Source organism: Stenella coeruleoalba, assembly GCF_951394435.1.
Source record: "Stenella coeruleoalba genome assembly, chromosome: 10".
In the NCBI taxonomy this organism is placed as follows: domain Eukaryota; kingdom Metazoa; phylum Chordata; class Mammalia; order Artiodactyla; family Delphinidae; genus Stenella; species Stenella coeruleoalba.
Genome location: NC_137156.1, coordinates 3,446,795 through 3,466,733, shown reverse-complemented (window position 1 = coordinate 3,466,733; position 19,939 = coordinate 3,446,795). Strand labels below are relative to the sequence as shown.

The 19,939-nt window shown below is 47.3% G+C and overlaps 1 protein-coding gene across 2 annotated transcripts in view; it reads left to right on the top strand.

Moving 5' to 3' along the window:
- The window catches only part of LYRM4 (LYR motif containing 4), a 117,308-nt gene that overhangs the window by 95,590 nt on the left and 1,779 nt on the right, over positions 1–19,939 (top strand). The window contains exon 3 of one of the 2 annotated variants that reach the window (XM_079933045.1): positions 11,198–11,240. The exons of the other annotated variant lie outside the window; for it this stretch is intronic. Within the exon in view, the coding sequence (XP_079789171.1) occupies positions 11,198–11,224 (27 nt within the window). The 3' untranslated portion in view covers positions 11,225–11,240. Of the gene's footprint in view, positions 1–11,197; positions 11,241–19,939 lie in introns of those variants that run through there. 2 annotated transcript variants of the gene reach the window in all.

The window sequence follows — 19,939 nt, the reverse complement described above, 5'->3', positions numbered from 1 at the left end:
GTCCTTATTGGCTACTTACTCAAAATTCTTTAACTAAGGGAAACTACTTAGTATCATTTTTCTGTATATAAAACTTGGGCAGACATTTTTTTCTTTTGTCATCATGAAACTTAATTTGATAATAGCCTCTCAGAGCCCCTTCTCTACCATTAGTCTGGAACCCTTTTTCAGCTCCTGGAAGACAGCACAATCGTTTTTGTCTTTGTGAGTTGTAGAGCTCTACAATGCCCAATACATTTTGACCAAGGGCAGAGGTGAGTTTGCAGCACATCAACTATATGTAACACGGTTGGGAGAGGTCAGATACTGGACAGAGGCGTGACTTTTTCTGCAGCTCATGTGAGCTCAGAGCCTCCTTTGCAGGTTGATGCTGGAAGGAGAAGCAGACCAGAAATGGGGATTTGCAGAACGGCAGGAGACATGCGCCATATCCCCCCTCAAACTATATTCTGATGAGGATAACTTCATTGGTGGTTTCCAGGTAACTTGCAAGGAAGAGCCTATCAACTCTGCCTCTGCTTTGTGACTGGAGCTATCTAGAAAAAAGCAGGAATTCTGTCTTTTTGGAGAGTGGGTCAACAAAATAGTAAGTAGTTTTAATTAGAGTAATAGGACATTAAGTGTGGAATATTAAAATGTCCATCATCCAGGGAAAGTGATTTTAAATACAGGTGGACATACAGAGAAATATATTCGCCAGCCAGGTAGCAAAGTCAATATTTAAAGGACACTGGAGTTCTTATAAGAAGAGACTCAAAGAAGGTGCTCGGTATCAACGCAGTGAGATTACAAACTTCAGCAGCTTTTTAAGGCTCTCTCTGAGTGGAGCCAACCCCGGGAGTTTGGTTTCTGCTGGTCTGGTACCCTCCTGACAGATTCTGGAAGCAACAGTTCTATACTGGTCCTCAAAAGAAGAAGCTGTACAATCCAAGAATTCCACCCCTAGGTACAGACTCAAGAGAAATGAAGACGTATGTCCACACAAAACAGTGTACAAGAATGTTCGCAGAAGCCCTGTTCACTCTAGCCAAAAAGTGGAAACAACCCAGTGGCCATTAAGTGATGAATGGATAAACCAAACATGGTCCATCCACATGATGGAAGATTATTCAGCCCTAATAAGGAATGAAGTACTGATACCTGCTCCAATGTGGATGACCCTTGAAAACATTATATTAAGGAAAAGAAGCCAGACACAAAAGGATGTATTTTGTATGGTTCCATTTTTATGAAATGACCAGAGTAGGCAAAGCCACAGAGACAGAAAGTAGATGAGAGTTGCCATAGGCTGGGAAGGATGGGCGGCTTGGAGTGGGTAACAGTTCATCGGTACAGAGCTTCCTTTGGGGGTGATGAAAATTGATTGTGATGATGGGCACACAAGTATGAAACCATTGAATTGTACACTTTTTGTTTGTTTGTTTGTTTGCGGTACGCAGGCCTCTCACTGTTGTGGCCTCTCCCGTTGCGGAGCACAGGCTCCGGACGCGCAGGCTCAGTGGCCATGGCTCACGCGGCACGTGGGACCTTCCCGGACCGGGGCACGAACCCGTGTCCCCTGCATCGGCAGGCGGACTCTCAACCACTGCGCCACCAGGGAAGCCCAATTGTACACTTTAAGTGGATAGGTTTTACAGTATGTAAACTATATCTCCATAAGGCTGTTAAGAAGAAGAAGAGGCGCCAGGAAGAGAGCAGAGTTCTTCTATGCACAGCTCTGCTCAGTAAGAAATGAAGAAAGTCTAACAGTCTTCCTGCGGTGTCAACTCCTAGGGCAGCTCAGCGCGCCATGAGCAGAGGCTGTGATTAGAACCTGTGGGCCTCGCCTTGGTGCAGGTGCCCTTCCCTAGCCACCACCTGGGGCTGTGGAGACGGAAGTGCTCTAGTTAAGAGAAGCCGTTCGTGGAATGCTGTGCGCCAAGCACTGTACTAACACGTTATCAACACTATCTAAGTTATATAAGATTGGCATTCTCCCATGCTATAGGTGAGGAAACAGGATTCAAGTTTAGGTATTATACGCAAGGTTTCAGAGCTGATGAATGGCAGAGCGAGGTTGTATACCAGGTCTGTCTGAGGACAAAGCCCAGGATCTGAACTGTAGATTATCCTGCCTGCCCACTTTTCCACTCCCAGCCCAGCCCATTCTGAAAGACAGCAGGAAACTGGACAGGTTATTTAGAATATTGACTTGGTTTTAAAAGTATTGAATAGAATTGCTCTATGATCCACTTCTGGGTGTATGCCCAAAAGAATTGAAAGCAGGGACTCAAACAGATATTTGTATACAGTGTTCATTGCATTATTCACAATAGCCAAATGGTAGAAGCAACTCAAGTGTCCATTGACAGATGACTGGATAAACAAAATGCAGTATATACATGCAATGGAATATTATTCACCCTTGAAAAGGAAGAAATTCTGATACAGGTCACAACATGGATGACCCTTGAAGGCATTATGCTCAGTAAAGTAAGCCCGTCGCAAAGGGGCAAGTACAGTATGACTCCACTTATATGAATAGGTCCCTAGAGTGTCAGATTCATAGAGACAGAAAGTAGAATGGTGGTTACCAGGGACTGGGGAAGGGGGAAGCTAGTGCCAATGGAGACGGTTTCAGTCTGGGAGGATGAGAGCGCTCAGGTGGGTGGTGGCGATGGCTGCACAGACATGTGAGTGCACTTAATGCTGCAGAACTGCGCGCTTTAAAACGGCTAAAATGGCCGATCTTACGTTGTGTACATTTTACCACCATAAAAACCATATTGGGTTTGTTTCAAATTCTAGAGCCGGGAAGACTTGTTGAATGGATTCAGCAGGAAAACTTCAAAGAAAACCCTTGTCTTTGGAGGAGACAAGGCCCTTGGCATCCCCGCCTAGGGAGCTAATTCCATTCCCATGAAAGCACATCTGGCGGGAATGTGCACTGTGGTCACAGTCCCCGGGAGGGCAGTTAGCCAGCAGCGGAGGGGTGTGAGCAGAGATGAGGTTTCTTAAACAAATAAACGTTTGCTTCCGTCTTCCGTCAGTGTTAGTTTGCAATGGCTGGACTTCTTGTTTGTTTTTTAACTTTTTTCCCTTCTAGCCTTATTGAGGTATGATTTGCAATAAAAACTGTGTATATTTAAGTGTATGACACATATACACTGTGGAATGATTATCACAGTTGAGCTGATTAAAACATCTATCCCCTTACGGTCACCTTTTGTATGTGTGGTGAGAATACTTGAGATTTACTTTCTTAGCAAATTTCACATATACAGTACATGGATATGAACTGTAGTCACCATTAGATGGGGACCCCTGGGTCTCCAGAACTTTCTTATTTGATAAGTCAAAGTTTGTACCCTTTGAGAAATATCCACCTCCCCTCCCCCATCTGGTAAACGCCATTCATTCTAGTACTCTTCTTTACTGTGAGTCTGACTTTTTTCTTTATATCTCTACATACACGTGAGATCATGCAATATTTGTCTTTTGTGTCTGTCTCATTTCACTTACCCCGATGTCCTACAGGTTCATTCATGTTTTCACAACTGGAGGGATTTTCTTCTTTTTATGGGTGAATAATATTCCTGTGTGTGTGTGTCTCTGTTTGCGTGCACATGCATGCATGTATATATACATAACGTTTTCTTTATCCGTTCGTCTGTTGACAGACACGTAAGTTGTTTCTGTATCTTGGCTGTCAAGAGTAATGCTGCATTGAACATGGGGGTGCAGAGATCTCTTCAAGATACTGGTTTCATTTCCTTTGGGCATATATACCCAGAAATGGGAATGCTAGATCATATGATAGTTCTGTTTTTAATCTCTTCGAACCTCCATACTGATTTTCATGATACCTATACCAATTTATTGCTTAACTTTTTATTATGGAAAAATATGAACAAATAGAAAAGTCGAGAGAACAGTATAATGAGCCTCATCCTTTTGTGATTACATACTCACGGCCAGTGGCATTCTATCTGTATGCCCACCCATGCCTGCCCACATTATCTGAGAAAATTCATATTTTTCTTTCTTTTTTTTTTGGCTGTACGCGGGCCTCTCACTGTTGTGGCCTCCCCCGTTGTGGAGCGCAGGCTCCGGACACGCAGGCTCAACGGCCATGGCTCACGGGCCAGCTGCTCTGCAGCATGTGGGATCTTCCCGGACCAGGGCACGAACCCGTGTCCCCTGCATCGGCAGGCGGACTCTCAACCACTGCGCCACCAGGGAAGCCCAAAATTTATATTTTTTATGAAACTATTTTAGTACCTATTTGAAAAGATAGATTCTTTTTTTTTTTTTTTTTTTCCTGCGGTACGCTGGCCTCTCACTGCTGTGGCCTCTTCCTTTGCGGAGCACAGGCTCTGGACACACAGGCTCAGCGGCCATGGCTCACGGGCCCAGCCGCTCCGCGGCACGTGGGATCTTCCCAGACCGGGGCATGAACCCGTGTCCCCTGCATCGGCAGGCGGACTCTCAACCGCTGCGCCACCAGGGAAGCCCTGTTCCCTGACTCTTGATAGGCTTACTTAGCTCTGATAAAGTAGCAAAGTGTGGTTATGAATATATATAGACAGAGATGTTTTGAAAAGGTCATAGGTTTTGGAGTCATAAGACCTGGATTGGATTAATCCAGCTGCATAATTCATGTACCAGCTGTGAAGATGTAGGCAGGTCACTAAACTTCTCTGATTCTCTTTACTCATCCATAACATGTATGTATCGTGTAGTGTTAGGATATTTGTAAAACTTAAGTGAGAAACTAAGTAATGAAGCCGCTCAGCCTGGTACCTGCCCAGTAAACGTGACTTTCCGAAAGACGCATTGCTCAGCAGGTAGAGCAGGCGATCCTCAACCTTAACCCCAGAGAGGCGGGATGTTGAGGAATGGGATGCAGAAATGCCTTCTCTCCTCACTCTGGGGGGTGTCCCAAAGCCACGAGAGTTGGGTACAGTCATAGAAACTTGCCTGGGGTTAAGCCAGGTCAGAATTTCCGATCTGATGATGAATCTTGATCTGTCAGCTGGGGATCCAGGACTGCATGAAGAAAAAGGTATAAGTTCGGGACAGAGTTATGAAGCCAAGGCATGTGATGATTGCCTCTCGATTATGATTTGCATCCTGCTTTTTCCTTTCCACTCAAATTATATTTGCCAGGTCATTAAATATTCTTCTACAATGTCATTTTTTTTATAACAGTCATTTTTAAAGTGGAAATGTACACGCCAATTAAACCACTTCCGTGGTGTTTAACAGTACCTCTTATCACAATAACACATTTTCAATTTTCTATTTTTAATACTATGGAAAATTTTAAGTTACCCTCAAAAACATCTTAGAACATTACTACAGGGAATGTTTAAGTGGTCTTTTAAGTTTAATACATACCAAAGAAAATAAATAAAACAATTAAAACCTGGAAAACCTGGACTACTAGTTTAGAGTTTAATAAGAATTGGTTATGAGAAGTTGACATTGCAGAATTCTGAAAAAGATATATACTTTTTAAGAGTACAGATACATCTGAGATGTTGTGAACTTATACTGTACAATTAAGGCTTTTTTTTCATTTATTGATTTTTTATTTTTTAACAACTTTATTGGAGTATCATTGCTTTACAATGTTGTTAGTTTCTGCTGTATAAGAAAATGAATCAGCTATACGTATACATATATCCCCATATCCCCTCCCTCTTGCCTCTCCCTCCCACCCTCCCTACCCCACCACTCTAGATGGTCACAAAGCATGGAGCTGATCTCCCTGTGCTATGCAGCTGCTTCCCACTAGCTATCTGTTTTCAATTTGGTAGTGTATATATGTCCATGCCACTCTCTCACTTCATCCCAGCTTACCCTTCCCCCTCCCCGTGTCCTCAAGTCCATTCTCTACGTCTGCATCTTTATTCCTATCCTGCCCCTAGGTTCATTAGAACCTTTTTTTTTTTTTTTTTTTAGATTCCATATATATGTGTTAGCATATGGTATTTGTTTTTCTCTTTCTGACTTACTTCACTCTGTATGACAAACTCTAGGTCCATCCACCTCACTACAAATAACGTGATTTCGTTTCTTTTTATGGCTGAGTTCATCTATCGATAAACACTTGCGTTGTTCCATGTCCTGGCTATTGTAAATAGTGCTGCAGTGAACATTGTGGTACATGTTGCTTTTTGAATTATGGTTTTCTCAGGGTATATGCCCAGTAGTGGGATTGCTGTGTCATATGGTAGTTCTATTTTTAGTTTTTTAAGGAACCTCCATACTGCTCTCCATAGTGGCTGTATCAATTTACATTCCCACCAACAGTGCAAGAGGGTTCCCTTTTCTCCACACCCTCTCCAGCATTTATTGTTTGTAGAGTTTTTGATGATGGCCATTCTGACTGGCGTGAGATGATATCTCATTGTAGTTTTGATTTGCATTTCTCTAATGATCAGTGATGTTGAGCATCCTTTCATGTGTTTGTTGGCCATCTGTATATCTTCTTTGGAGAAATGTCTATTTAGGTCTTCTGCCCATTTGTGGATTGGGTTGTTTGTTTTCTTGATATTGAGCTGCATGAGCTTCTTGTATATTTTGGAGATTAATCCTTTGTCAGTTGCTTCATTTGGAAATATTTTCTCCCATTCTGAGGGTTGTCTTTTCGTCTTGTTTATGGTTTCCTTTGCTGTGCAAAAGCTTTTAAGTTTCATTAGGTCCCATTTATTTATTTTTGTTTTTATTTCCCTTTCTCTAGGCGGTGGGTCAAAAAGGATCTTGCTGTGACTTAGGTCATAGAGTGGTCTGCCTATGTTTTCCTCTGAGAGTTTTATAGTGTCTGGTCTTACATTTAGGTCTTTAATCCATTTTGAGTTTATGTTTGTGTATGGTGTTAGGGAGTGTTCTAATTTCATTCTTTTACATGTAGCTGTCCAGTTTTCCCAGCACCACTTATTGAAGAGGCTGTCTTCTCTCCGTTGTATACTCTTGCCTCCCTTATCAAAGATAAGGTGACCATATGTGCGTGGACTTATCTCTGGGCTTTTCTATCGTGTTCCATTGATCTATATTTCTGTTTTTGTGCCAGTTCCGTACTGTCTTGATTACTGTAGCTTTGTAGTATAGTCTGAAGTCAGGGAGCCTGATTGCTGCAGCTCCTTTTTTCTTTCTCAAGATTGCTTTGGCTGTTCTGGGTCTTTTGTGTTTCCATACAAATTGTGAAATTTTTTGTTCTAGTTCTGTGAAAAATGCCATTGGTAGTTTGATAGGGATTGCACTGCATCTGTAGATTGCTTTGGGTAGTAGAGTCATTTTCACAATGTTGATTCTTCCAATCCAAGAACGTGGTATATCTCTCCATCTGTTTGTATCGGCTTTAATTTCTTTCATCAGTGTCTTATAGTTTTCTGCATACAGGTCTTTTGTGTCCTTAGGTAGGTTTTTTTAATATACATATAAATTTATTTTTTTTATTTATTTATTTCTGGTTGCGTTGGTTCTTCGTCGCTGCACGCGGGCTTTCTCTAGTTGCGGTGAGTAGGGGCTACTCTTCGTTGCAGTATGCGGGCTTCTCATTGCAGTGGTGTCTCTTGTTGCCAAGCATGGGCTCTAGGTTTGCAGGCTTCAGTAGTTGTGGCATGTAGGCTCTAGAGCACAGGCTCAGTAGTTGTGGCACATGGGCTTAGTTGCTCCGCGGCATGTGGGATCTTCCCAGACCAGGGCTCGAACCCGTGTACCCTGCATTGGCAGGTGGATTCTTAAGCACTGTGCCACCAGGGAAGCCCCTTGGGTAGGTTTATTCCTAGGTATTTTATTCTTTTTGTTGCAGTGGTAAATGGGAGTGTTTCCTTAATTTCTCTTTCAGGTTTTTCATCAGTAGTGTATAGGAATGCAAGAAATTTCTGTGCATTAATTTTGTATCCTGCTACTTTACCAGATTCATTGATTAGCTCTAGTACCTTTCTGGTAGCATCTTTAGGATTCTCTATGTATGGTATCATGTCATCTGCAAACAGTGACAGTTTTACTTCTTTTCTGATTTGGATTCCTTTTATTTTGTTTTCTTCTCTGATTGCTATGGCTAAAAATTCCAAAACTATGTTGAATAATAGTGGTGATAATGGGCAACCTTGTGTTTTTTTCCTTCAATTTGTTAATATGGTGTATCACGTTGATTGATTTGCATATACTGGAGAATTCTTGCATTCCTGGGATAAACCCCACTTGATCGTGCTGTATGATCCTTTTAATGTGCTGTTGGATTCTGTTTGCTAGTATTTTGTTGAGGATTTTTGCATCTATGTTCATCAGTGATATTGGCCTGTGGTTTTCTTTCTTTGTGACATCCTTGTCTGGTTTTGGTATCAGGGTGATGGTGGCCTTGTAGAATGAGTTCGGGAGTGTTCCTCCCTCTGCTATATTTTGGAAGAGTTTGAGAAGGATAGGGGTTAGCTCTTCTCTAAATGTTTGATAGAATTCGCCTGTGAAGCCATCTGGTCCGGGGCTTTTGTTTGTTGGAAGATTTTTAATCACACTTTCAATTTCAGTGCTTGTGATTGGTGTGTTTATGATTTCTATTTCTTCCTGGTTCAGTCTCGGAAGGTTGTGCTTTTCTAAGAATTTATCCATTTCTTCCAGGTTGTCCATTCTATTGGCATATAGTTGCTTGTAGTAGTCTCTCGTGATCGTTTGTATTTCTGCAGTGTCATTTGTTCTCCTTTTTCATTTCTAATTCTGTTGATTTGAGTCTTTTCCCTTTTTTTCTTGATGAGTCTGGCTAATAGTTTATCAATTTTGTTTATCTTCTCAAAGTACAATATCATTTTTAATGACTACATATTAAGGATATGCTTTAAGAGAAAGTTATGGTCACCTCTCTGGCAGCTAAATCAAAAATCTAATAAAAAGTAAATTAACCTGAGAAATGAAAACTCTTTTAAGATTTTCTTTGGCCAAGTGCTTGAATGTACTGGCTTTGCTCTGTTTTGGAGGGAGAATATCAGAGTTCCCCCCTAGAATCTTATTTTTATGAATTTCTCCTTTCATTTCTAATAGTTTTGGCTTTACACGCTCAGCTACTGTCTATTTAGAGCATACAAGTTTACATCTTGTAAACTGCTGCTACATCTTTTTTGTAAATGTTGCTCATTATTCAATTTAGTGCTTTTTAGACTCATCTCTACCTTGTCTACTGTTAATATAAACTGGTAGTTTTTTTCCCCAGAATATGCCTGGTGTATCTTTATTCATCCCTCAGTTTTCAGTCTTCATTGCTTGTGTTTTAGGAGTTTTGTCTGTTTTGTTGCCAATCCCAGCTAGTCCTTTCACATTTCGTGTAACAGCTGATGGAGCTGATTTTGTTCCTTTCATCTCGTTCTGTTATTTATCATGACTGGTTTTCTCTTCTTCCCTTCTTTATTTGTGTTGGTTTTATCAAGTAGCTACTCATGCCGTTTTCCCCTCTTTTACTAGTTTGGGAATTCTGTCCTACTTTTCCATGTCGTTAATGATTGTCTCCTGTAGCCTGATGCTGATAATTAGAAGCATACGTTTTTTTACTGTTATTTGAAAAAGGATACCTGGTTTTTCCATCAAGACATCCTGTCTCCCTACCTGTGTAAATTTCACAAGCAAGTCCATTCTTCCCAGTTGTTTCTTCCTGAGTCCAAGTGCGCGAACTGTGCACTGCTGGTCCTCCGCCTCTCCCAGCAGCTTTATGTTATAGGCGGCCATTTGGGTCAGGTTTCGTCCATCTGGCTCCTAGATTCCCTTAGGTGTTCTGTTATTTTCCTGTGTCCTCTCACTGGGCTTCAGGTCTGGTCGTTAGCCTACCCTGCATGGCTGCAGTTCCATACGTGACAAAAGGGAAGTGTTCCCCCCTCCCAGGGACTGGTGCCGTAGTGGTGGCCGCAGCTGCCTGTCTTCACGTCCCAGGTCCCCTAATGCAATCCCAACTCACGAGCAGAGAGCATCAGCCTCGTTCTCCAGCCCCTCCTTGACTGACAGAGCTCACTGACAAGAGGCCAGTGTCAGGTGGACCTCGTCCGGCCACACCCCTACCAGAGTCCCCAGGGCTGGCCTCCAGGCCCTGCATGGTCCCCTGCAGGTCCTTTTCGGGGGGAGGTTCTCACAAGCTCATCCTGCCACAGCCCAGCTGCCCCACTTGCCTCCAAGACTCATGGCTGTCTCGGGCGGGAAGGCGAAGCCGGGAGGGGAGGGGAGCGTGGCGTACTCGGGTCCCCAGGTGCCCCGAGCCCCTCCCTCCGTGCTCTCAGTAGAGAGAATGCAGACTCAGCTGGTTTTGTGGTGGGAGCCGGGAACCTAGCTAGTCAGCACCACCTCCAAGAGTGCTGGCCTCCCGCTTCCCTTCAGCAGGGCCCGCGCCTTGGGCAGGCACCTCCTTCTCTTGGCATCATTCGTTGTTCAGCAGGGATTGACTGAGGCACGCTCCTAGGCACGAGGCCGGGGTGAGGATTCAGTGTGAGCGAGCAGAAAAACCACATGTGACCAGAGAGGGATGATTCTAGCTGCTGAGTGGGGGTGAGCTGGGCGGGGCAAGGCCCTGTCTCCTCCTCGCAGCCGCTGCGTCAGTGGGGTCGCAAAAGGTATCCCCCGGGCCGCGTTATGAGGACCAGCCTCCAGCCTCTCACTGGAGGGTGGTAAGGAAGCTGACTCCACACTGCTAGGTGCTAGGTGCCAGGGGCACGAAGAGGACACAGCCCCTGCTTTCCAGGAGCTCTCCGCCTCCAGTGAGACAGACGCGTAAACCCATCCGGAATAAAGGCAGCGCGGTGTGGGTGTGGCTGGGACCAGGGCTGGGACCTGCAGAAGGCCACGCCCACCGCAGGGTTTTCCAGAGCCTTCAGGCCGCATCCCAGGTCTGCTCCTTTGTGCCTGTGGGAGAGCCCCGCGGGGACCTCGCTGGGCTTGAGCAATGCCTACAGAGCCAGGCTGTGAGCCTACTGGCAGAGCCGGGCTGGGACGTGGGGCAGGGGGCGCTTCCTAGGCAGGGACGCTGATCTCAGGACAAAGTCCGCCAGCTGCTCTTTTCTGCAGTCGTGCTGGTTACGCAGTGGGGTCGTTATCTCAGCCCATCTGTGAGAGAGGGACATTTCTGAGGTCATACTTTTAGTCCAATTGGATGCATAAGTAAAGGGGGGGAGGAACAAGTGGAAAAGAGAAAAAAGGCAAAAAACACGTGAACTTATTAAAGTAATATATCTTCCAGGAAAAACACTTTTCTCCAAAATCTTGAAAAGGGGTGGGCGGGTAGACGAACCCTACCCTGGAATTGATCGTGTTTTCAGCTGAGCTACTGGAAATGAGACCGAACCTAGAGCTATGGAAACACGCTGTTGGCCGTTTACAGTTGTGCAGGCTGCGTGGACACGTGGGGACACGTGTGTGGTATGAGGGTTCTAGGTTAGGAACACAGACTGTACGTGTACGTGATCATTTGTGAACAGTGTCTTCCAGCTTTTCAAATGTAAACGTGACGAAATTGGTACTTAGAAATAAAAATAAAGTTGATTTGGGGTGGTGGGATTACGGTTGATTTTTTTTTTTTTTATTTCTTTTCATGCTGGGTTTATAAACCACCATGTATTCATAGAACTAACTGAGACTGAAAGGATTAGAATTTAGAGATTTGCTTCAAGTCAGAGTACTACATATGAACCCTGTGATGTTGGGTAAAGTAACTTTACCTCGTAGACCCTCATCTCTTTAACTAAAAGAGACATGAGGACGACACCCACCTGCTCTACGCACCTTGTAAGAATGAGGTGAGCCGATAGAGCGCATACAACCGTGTAAACCGTCAAGTGCTGGAGAGAGTTTAGCTATTACTGTGTCACACACAGAAGTATGAAGCTGTCCTATTCCTAGTAAAATGACTGTAGTCCAAGTTCTCCAAAGCAGTGGCAGTGAAGAAGGCCTGTCTGCTGGATTGCAGGTGCCTTAACAGAACAGAACGGTCCCAGGCTCTTTTTAAAATCAACCGTGGCAAAAAGTTGGGGCAGGAAGATTCATTTCCGCGCACTTTCCCCTTCGCAGTTCAAGGTGAGCACGTTTAAGAGACAGTCTGTGTGCTTCAGAGAAAAGCCGTGTGCACCGAGGCCATCTCCCCAAGGTGGGGGGAGGAGGCTGCCGCAGTGGCGAGAAGCTCCTCTGGGCTTCCTTCTCCCCGGGGAGCCAGGGGGGCACGGAAGGAGGTAGGTGGAGGTGGCCCTGTGCAGGCTCGCCCGGGCAATCTGGCCTGTGCACCGTGTCGCCCGCTGCTGCAGCCTGTCCTGCTCTGGGGCAAGTGAAAGCCGGCCCAGGGGAGGAGAGCCGCATGGCCTGGCCACTGCTGAGTGCTGGCCGGGCGTCTGCAGCTTGTGATTCAGAGGCCTGGTTCTTTCCCCTGTTGTGGAGTCAAACTGGCAGTTGGCTTCTTGATGCCGCTGCCCACAGCAGGTTATTCGGGGACCAGTTATTTCATCCACCGGGACAGCATCCACCTCGCAGTAGGTCTCCAAGGTCTGTACTGTCGGTTACGTAGTGGAGACCAGTAGTGGGCACAGCAGCCCACGGTCCTGACGTTGACGTTGATGCTTCCGTTTGGGCATCAGTAGGGTCCCTCTGGTATCAATTCTTTGCTTCCTGGGTGTCTAATTGGAGAGTGTGTTCAGTAGCCGGGCTCCAGGGACAGAGCTAAGGCTGTGTACGGTGAGTCCTCATGTCCTACAAGGGCCTGGGAGGTGAGATTGTTAAGAGAAAGCCCCCCGCCCTCTCCTTGACCCTGTGAGCACTGAGGATACCCAGGGGCCGCCTCCCTGGGCTGGCACTGAAAGGGAAGGCCCAGCTTACTGTCCCGTCAGACCCGTGGCATCATTTCAGGCTCTGGCTCTGGCCTTCCCTTTCTCTCTCATCCAGAATAACTTCCTGATGGCCCGAAATCTGGCCGTTCTGTCCAGCTGTCTTCACATCCCCTCTGCGGAATACTGGGAGGAAAGCAGACGTGGGCCTCACGGTCAGTAGCCTGTCGCTGAAAACTCTGCATCCCTTTTCAGTAACAGCCCAAACCTATACCCCAGAGTCCCGGCCCCAGAGCTGATGGTCAGATGTTTACCCACCAGGGCAGCACAGGCATTGGCCCATCAGAATGAAAGCTGGCCAAGCTGGATCTGGAAAGTAGTCCACCAAGCCAGATGGGGACCCCAGCGCGAGGCCCAAGCCTCCTGGAAGGGGGAGACCGGGTGGCAGAGGGGGGGTCGGAGCAGCAGTCAGGTGCCGAGTGTGGAAGTAGTTCAGCGTTTTCACAAGTGTGGCCCTTACCAGCTGAAAGTCAGCCTTGCCCTGTCTCCCGGCCAGCAGGGACCCTGTGCTTCGAGGGGTCTCCTTCCTCCAGACATCCCTGAGAATCCCCAAGTGTCCTTTCACATACGCTGAAGTGTCTCCTAGACCCTGCCAAGTTGGGGCCTGTGGAAGACGGCGGCTCTCCGGGGCTGAGTCACATCGAGCAGGGGCACGACTTCACTGCCCGGCAGTGTTGGCGGCCCTTGTCCCCACCGTCCAGGACCAGCTCCTCAGGGGCTTCCAGGAGCTCGTGGGCTTCTCAGGGCTGGGGATGGACGGGGGCGTGTGTGCTGGGTTGGGGCCCGGCCTGGCATCGCTTCTTAGCATCTGGGCCCACTGCTCCCTCTGCGAGTCTGCCGGGCACTTTGGTTCGTGATGGTGTTTGTCTCGGTGTCCACTGGGCTGCTCTTTCAACCTAACTTCGGAGTGAGGAAGACAGAAGGGAGCCCAGTTAATCAGATGTGCTGGGGTATGTCGGCCCCAGTGTTGTTTAAGGAAGCTCCCAAGCCCTGGGAAAGTGAGGGCATTGCTCACCGTCTGTTCCAGTGTCCCTGCATATTACCCAGCAGGTCCCAGCGGGGCTGGGAGCAAAGGAAGACAAGGCAGCTGTTCGAAGGAAAGAAGGAGGTCTGTGCGTCCTGACACGAAAGGATGCTGAGCTTGAAAAGTAGCTTGCAGGAGAACGCACGAACTGTGATTCCTCATTTGTTTGTCTCTGTTGTTTGCCCCCCACTTCGCGCATGAGGGTCCTGGCCTGGCCGCTGGCTGTGGTGGCCTGAGGCCCGCGTGCAGGGCTGAGGGGCACCGAGCCAGGCAGCAGCGTGACCTCTGACGGACTTGTCTCTGGCAGCTTGCCGGGGCTCTCGTTGTCGCCGTCCCGGGGAAGTGCTGCTTTCACTCTGACATGACGCTCGGGCCCTGGGCTCTGCCCGCTTCCAAGAAGGGCTTGGTGACCGAGTTGCTGGTGCTGACCTGCCGCTGGGTGGCTTTCGCCTGCAGAGCTTCCCCACCCACGCCGGGGGACTGCAGGCCACTGGCCAGCAGACTGTCTCTGGTGTCCCCTCGTGGCCAGCGAGTGTGAGTGTGGAGGGGGACGGCCAGCACCCGTCTCCTGCTTCACCCCGAGCAGTGCCCGGCAGCTGCAGAGAGCAGGTGCGGAGGGGGACGGAGGACACAGCCCCGGCCCTCGCTGACAGTGTGGCGTTTAGAGCGACACTGTGGGCTGCGGGGACGCTTCCTCCCCCACCTGGTCTCACAGCCTCTGCTCCACCTTCTGGAAGGGCTGGGCCCAAAGTGCACCTGGCGGGGAAATATCAACCCTGGGTTTTGTTTGGTTTTGGGGGTCGTATTCACTCACTGGGGGAAAAAATCTGACCGTAATTTTAGAATAATAATGATGAAGCCCTTAGATCAGCAGTCCTGCTCGCTCAGGGGAGTGAGTCAGTAGCAAGAGAGACGTGACTGCACCGTCACCCCGTGTCCCTCCTGAGAAACTCAAGAGTGGCCCAGGCCGCGTGTGTCCTGGAAAGCTGGCCCTGCGGTTCGGGGCCTCGTCCTTGTTGGGACCCGCTGCCTCACGTGCGTGTCTGTTCCTGCAGAGGGGACCCCTGCCGGCCGCCCTCCACTTCAGGCTCCTTTGCGGCCACAGTCCTCTGAGACCCGTTAAAATGGTCTGATTTCCTTTACTCTCGTGGCCTGGAAAACGAAAGAAACCATCACATTATAGCCTGCTTTTTTCTTGTAACTGAACATCAGCCGTGCAGAAAAGCAACAGAATGGCCCAGAAATCTGACAACAGTTGATAAGAGGGCAACCATGTAATTCATCATCCAGACTGGGCCCCTCGAGGCGAAAGAGACCCCGTTAGCAATCAGGCTGGGGTCCTCTGTGTGAACTGGACATGTGGCCACGCCAGTGAGAGTGCACACACCTGCACCTGTGTTCTCTCGTGTCCCAACAAGCAACGGCGAAACACAGTAGCTATTAAACGGAACATGCGATTTAGGGAAGAGATATGAATTTGTTCATCACTCTGCCAGGAGCATCACAGAGGAAATAAGAGGTCAGCTGCTCACCACTGCCCTCCACAATAGGCATAGCCAGTATCTGAACTTCAAGGCCCACAGAGCAGAGTGGAAGGGGGTTGGGGGGAGCACAGAGACTCTTCCCTGGGTTATTTGAACGGACCTCCTTTCTAGTTGTCGGCTGAATTTTCACACATCTAGTTTGAGTGCTTCAGGTGTTCTCCCATTGCACGAGACCATAGCAAAATTACAAGTAGCAAAGTCATGTTACTATATGTGAGCATTTTTAGAGGAAGACCATGCAACCTATATTCTTAAGTTTTGGTTTCATAATATCTCTTGTTGCTAAACAGAAAAGACTGGGAAAAATTATATATAAGGTTCAGTAATCTCTTTCATTTTGCTCTTTAAAAATTATTAGGAAGCACGAAGTATGGTAAAAATGGTTTATTTGAAAAATGTTTGTTAGGGCACGTGACTTGACTAAGGCTGTGACAGTGACTCTCTGCACTGGGATCTCACTGGAGAGAATTACTGTGTGAATTGCAGGCAGCGTGGAAAGCTGTCTGACGTTGTTATGAAACAGAGGGGGGTATAGGGGCCACAGACGGACGACCTGCTCACCTTCACGGCACGGGCAGGCAGACGGCAGAACCTGCAGGCTGACAAAGATTCATTATCTTGGTGGCTTAAAGGTTGCGGGGGAGGCTTCCAGAGCCCCGATCAAGTGCAGCTGCCCCAGGAAGGTGTGATACCATTAAAACACGCCTCACAGTCTGGGTGTGTCAGGAGGCACTCAAAGGCACAGCACAGATACAGTGCATCTTCGTGAAGAGCCTGAGCTGCTGGACAACGTGGGAAACGTTTTTATATTAAAATGAGCATAAACACAGCGTAGAGCAGAATACACCAGTTCCGTGAAAGTCACCAGGAGACTTTCCAAGGGCTGCTCCAGTTGCTGCAGCCGCTTCAGCAAGCCCCAGACCCCCATGAGTACGATTTTGTGAACAAAATGCTACTTCTGGATGACAGGGTCTGTTTTCTAACTCTCCTGTTCTGTTCATTTCTCTCTTTTAACTGAATCCCCAAAATGCTTTAATGTCTTCCTTTTCAAAATGTTCTTTTTTATTCTTGACTTCATATTCAGTCAAATAAACATTTCATTTTCTCAAGTAATTCAAAAAAATCCTGTTGGGATTTTTATTATCATTGTGTTAAATATAATTTGGCAAAAGGTTGACATTTTTGTATGACTCAGTCTCTCCGTGAACATGCTGTGTCATTTTATTCAAACTTATTTTGTATTTCTAAGGTGTGCAGTAAACCACACACATTTCTTACTAAGGTTGTATCCAGGCGTGTTGGGTTTTTTTGTGGGACGGTTGCTGCTGCCTTTTCTCATTATGTTTTCAGTGTGATCCACTGCGAAATGGAAGAAGGGCATGTCCATTTGAGCAATTACAGGCCTTCCAAGTACAGAAATTAAACACCAAAGGTAGAGTTTGCCTATAAAAGCCTTTAAATCGATGATGATAGTGTTATATTGTCCTCGTAAGTTTGTCCTGAGAGCAAAAGAATCAAATACTTTTTTTTTTTTTTTTGGCTGTATCGGGTCTGCGTTACTGCACGTGGGCTTTCTCCAGTTGCGGCGAGCGGGGGCTACTCTTCCTTGCGGTGAGCGGGCTTCTCACTGCGGTGGCTTCTCTTGTTGCGGAGCACAGGCTCCAGGCGCGCGGGCTTCAGTAGTTATGGCACACGGGCTCAGTAGTTGTGGCACACGGGCTCTAGAGCGCAGGCTCAGTGATCATGGCTTAGTTGCTCCGTGGCGTGTGGGGTCTTCCCGGACCAGGGCTCGAACCCGTGTCCCCTGCATTGGCAGGCGGACTCTTAACCACTGGACCACCAGGGAAGCCCCTCGCATGCTGTTCTTATTTAATCCTCCCAACAGCATAAAGGCATCTGATAGATTTGGGCCTAGGAAGTGTCTGGGGCCGTCGATACCTTTTCTTCAAGTCCAGTCGTGTGATTCTCACAACAGCCCCGTGACATAGGCAGTGAGCATCAGACGCCCACACTGAGCCCCGCCGCTCCGAGTCTAAGCCAGGTTGAGATGTGTTGCACGGGAGACGCTCCTGGCTTCAGAGGAGAAAGCAGTGAGGACCTGAGACCCTGGACTACGTTTCGTTCCCTGGATCGTGCTCCTCCCTCCCCAGCAGGTTATTGGTCTGATGAGTCCCAGAGCTCATACGTGTTTCAGGGCCATCCAGTCATCCCATCTACTTGCGGTTGAGTCATTCGTCTGTTTCTCTAATGAAGTCTAATGCCATCTCCCAGAGTTTATAGAGCAAAAGTGTGATTGGCTCTAATGACCCATTTGTGCGTGGTGATAGTCAGACGTGGGGTGGAAGTCAGCTTGGTCCTGGAGGGGCTGTAGATTGCAGCTGTAATTGCACTTGCTCGCCTCCTGACCACTTCCCCTCACCCGCTGCTGGAGCGACTTGCTCCATCATTAGCACTGCAGGCTGCCCGCCCCCCCTCAATGTGAGCTGACACAGTTTACAGCCCAAACAAGTGTGACAGAACTGTTACACCAACGTTTATTGCCTCATCTCGACAGCCCTTGTGGAGATGACTTTAATGCTTACTCCCTGTGTGAACTGAGTCTTTCCCTTACCCCTCCTGTTACTGCTCTGGGTTAATCCCTGTAGCCCTGGATTACAGCTTTAAACCCCTGCTGAGCCACGTTTAAATCGTGTGGTTTTGCTTAATGGTGAGAGAGCATTCTCGTTACAGTAAACGGCCCGTCGCTATTTTTATTGACGCGCCTGTATCAATTCTGTATTTCCACTAGTAGCTCTTCCACCAAAGCACGTCATAATCACTTACTGACCAGATTTTAGAGCGAGTGGACACGTAGAGCCTTATAACCAGGGGTACCAGACCCCGGTGTTGTTAGTTACCACATCCTTACCGAGCAGGCCGGCGGGCCTGGCGCTGCCCTGGACTCTGCTGGGAAGGCAGCAGAGCCAAGCGGAGCGCGAGCCCCTGCCTCCTCCCACTCCGCCAGTCTCCATGCCGAGGAGCTGACACAGGCACACAAGTCGTGATAGGACAAGGCTGCGTGAGTGCCCCCCGGGTGGCGCAGACATTGCAATAAGTGTTCCCAGGAGAGAGAGAGCCCCTTCTGCAGAGGGGACCCAGGGGAGCTTCAGCGGTCGACTCAAAGGGTGGGTGGGCTTCTGCGTGGTGGGGGTGGGTCCACATGAGCCTGAGGGACAGACAGATGGGACCAAGGTCTCCTGGCGCCAGTGAGAAGCTCATGATCACGAGAGGGTGCCGGCCATGCGAGGAGTGTGCATAGCAGACCAGGGGGCCTGCACAGATAGAAACATGTTCATCTTCGTGCTCTCTTAAAACCATTAAGATCTGTTTTCATTCAGTTTTTTCCCCCAAAGGCCATTGAAGTGTTGTTTCTGAGTGGAATTTTTAAAATCTTATTCATACTTTGGTCAAAGTGGACTCTACATTTGAAGGTTTGTTTTGACCTAAAAGTTTCCTAAAACTTGAGCTCTTTGAATCGCCCCAGTGCAGCTTTCTCTGGAGCTTTTCGTGGAGCTGACTGGGACCAGGTCACCTCATACAGCTGTGTTTCTTGCGAGTGCACCTACCCACCAAAGGTTCCACCCTTTAGATTGCCGACCATGAGAAACAAATGCTGTGTTGACTGTGCTGGTGGGGCCTCTGTTAGGGGGGCCGCACAGGAGAGCCATCGAGACGGCGGCCGTGGGCGCTCATGGTGTCCACAGTGAGTTGGGTGGGAAGACACGTGTTTGTTCTGGGATGCGATCAACACACTGCCGAACCTTCAAACAGTCCACCAAAGGGAGTGTCAGTTGCCGAGCAAATGCACACTTTTGGGAAGTTGTTTTGCTAGATCCATCAGGAACCATAAAAATATTTGTACCTGTTTACCCACTAATTCCACTTCTAGAAACCTTTTGTAAGAAAAGAGAATCGGAGATGCTGTGAAAGGTTCATACATGAGAATGGTAATCCCAGGACTAAGCAGGAACTCTGCAAGTGCTCATCACGTGAGAATGATCACATAAATTACCATGCATCTCTACAATGCACTTTATCAGTTACTGAAGATAGCCTTTCAAAGACTATTTAATGACATAAGGATATAAAGCTTTGAAAAGCGAGTTATGATTACAAATTTAAATATTCTGTTTATATATACACACATACAGTTTAAATGTATAAGTGAATTAAAAGACCAGACAGAAAAAATGCTAAAATATTAATAGCCACATACTCTAAACCAAATATTGTGGGACAAAAGAAGACCTTTATAAGTCCCAGTGTGGTTTTCTTTAAACTTTAGAAATTCACAGACTGTCTGTTAATGGTGCCTTCCCAGGTGACAGAGACATTGTTTCCACTTATCCTAGGGCACAGCACACCTTCTTGTCTGCAGTGACCTTTTTATCGATAGTCATATAGTCTACACTTAAAATTCACAATATACATTCACATCAGTTATGGTTTGGTTTAGTTGTATATAACAAGAAACCCAAATAACAGTAGCTTTAAAAATGTGGCGG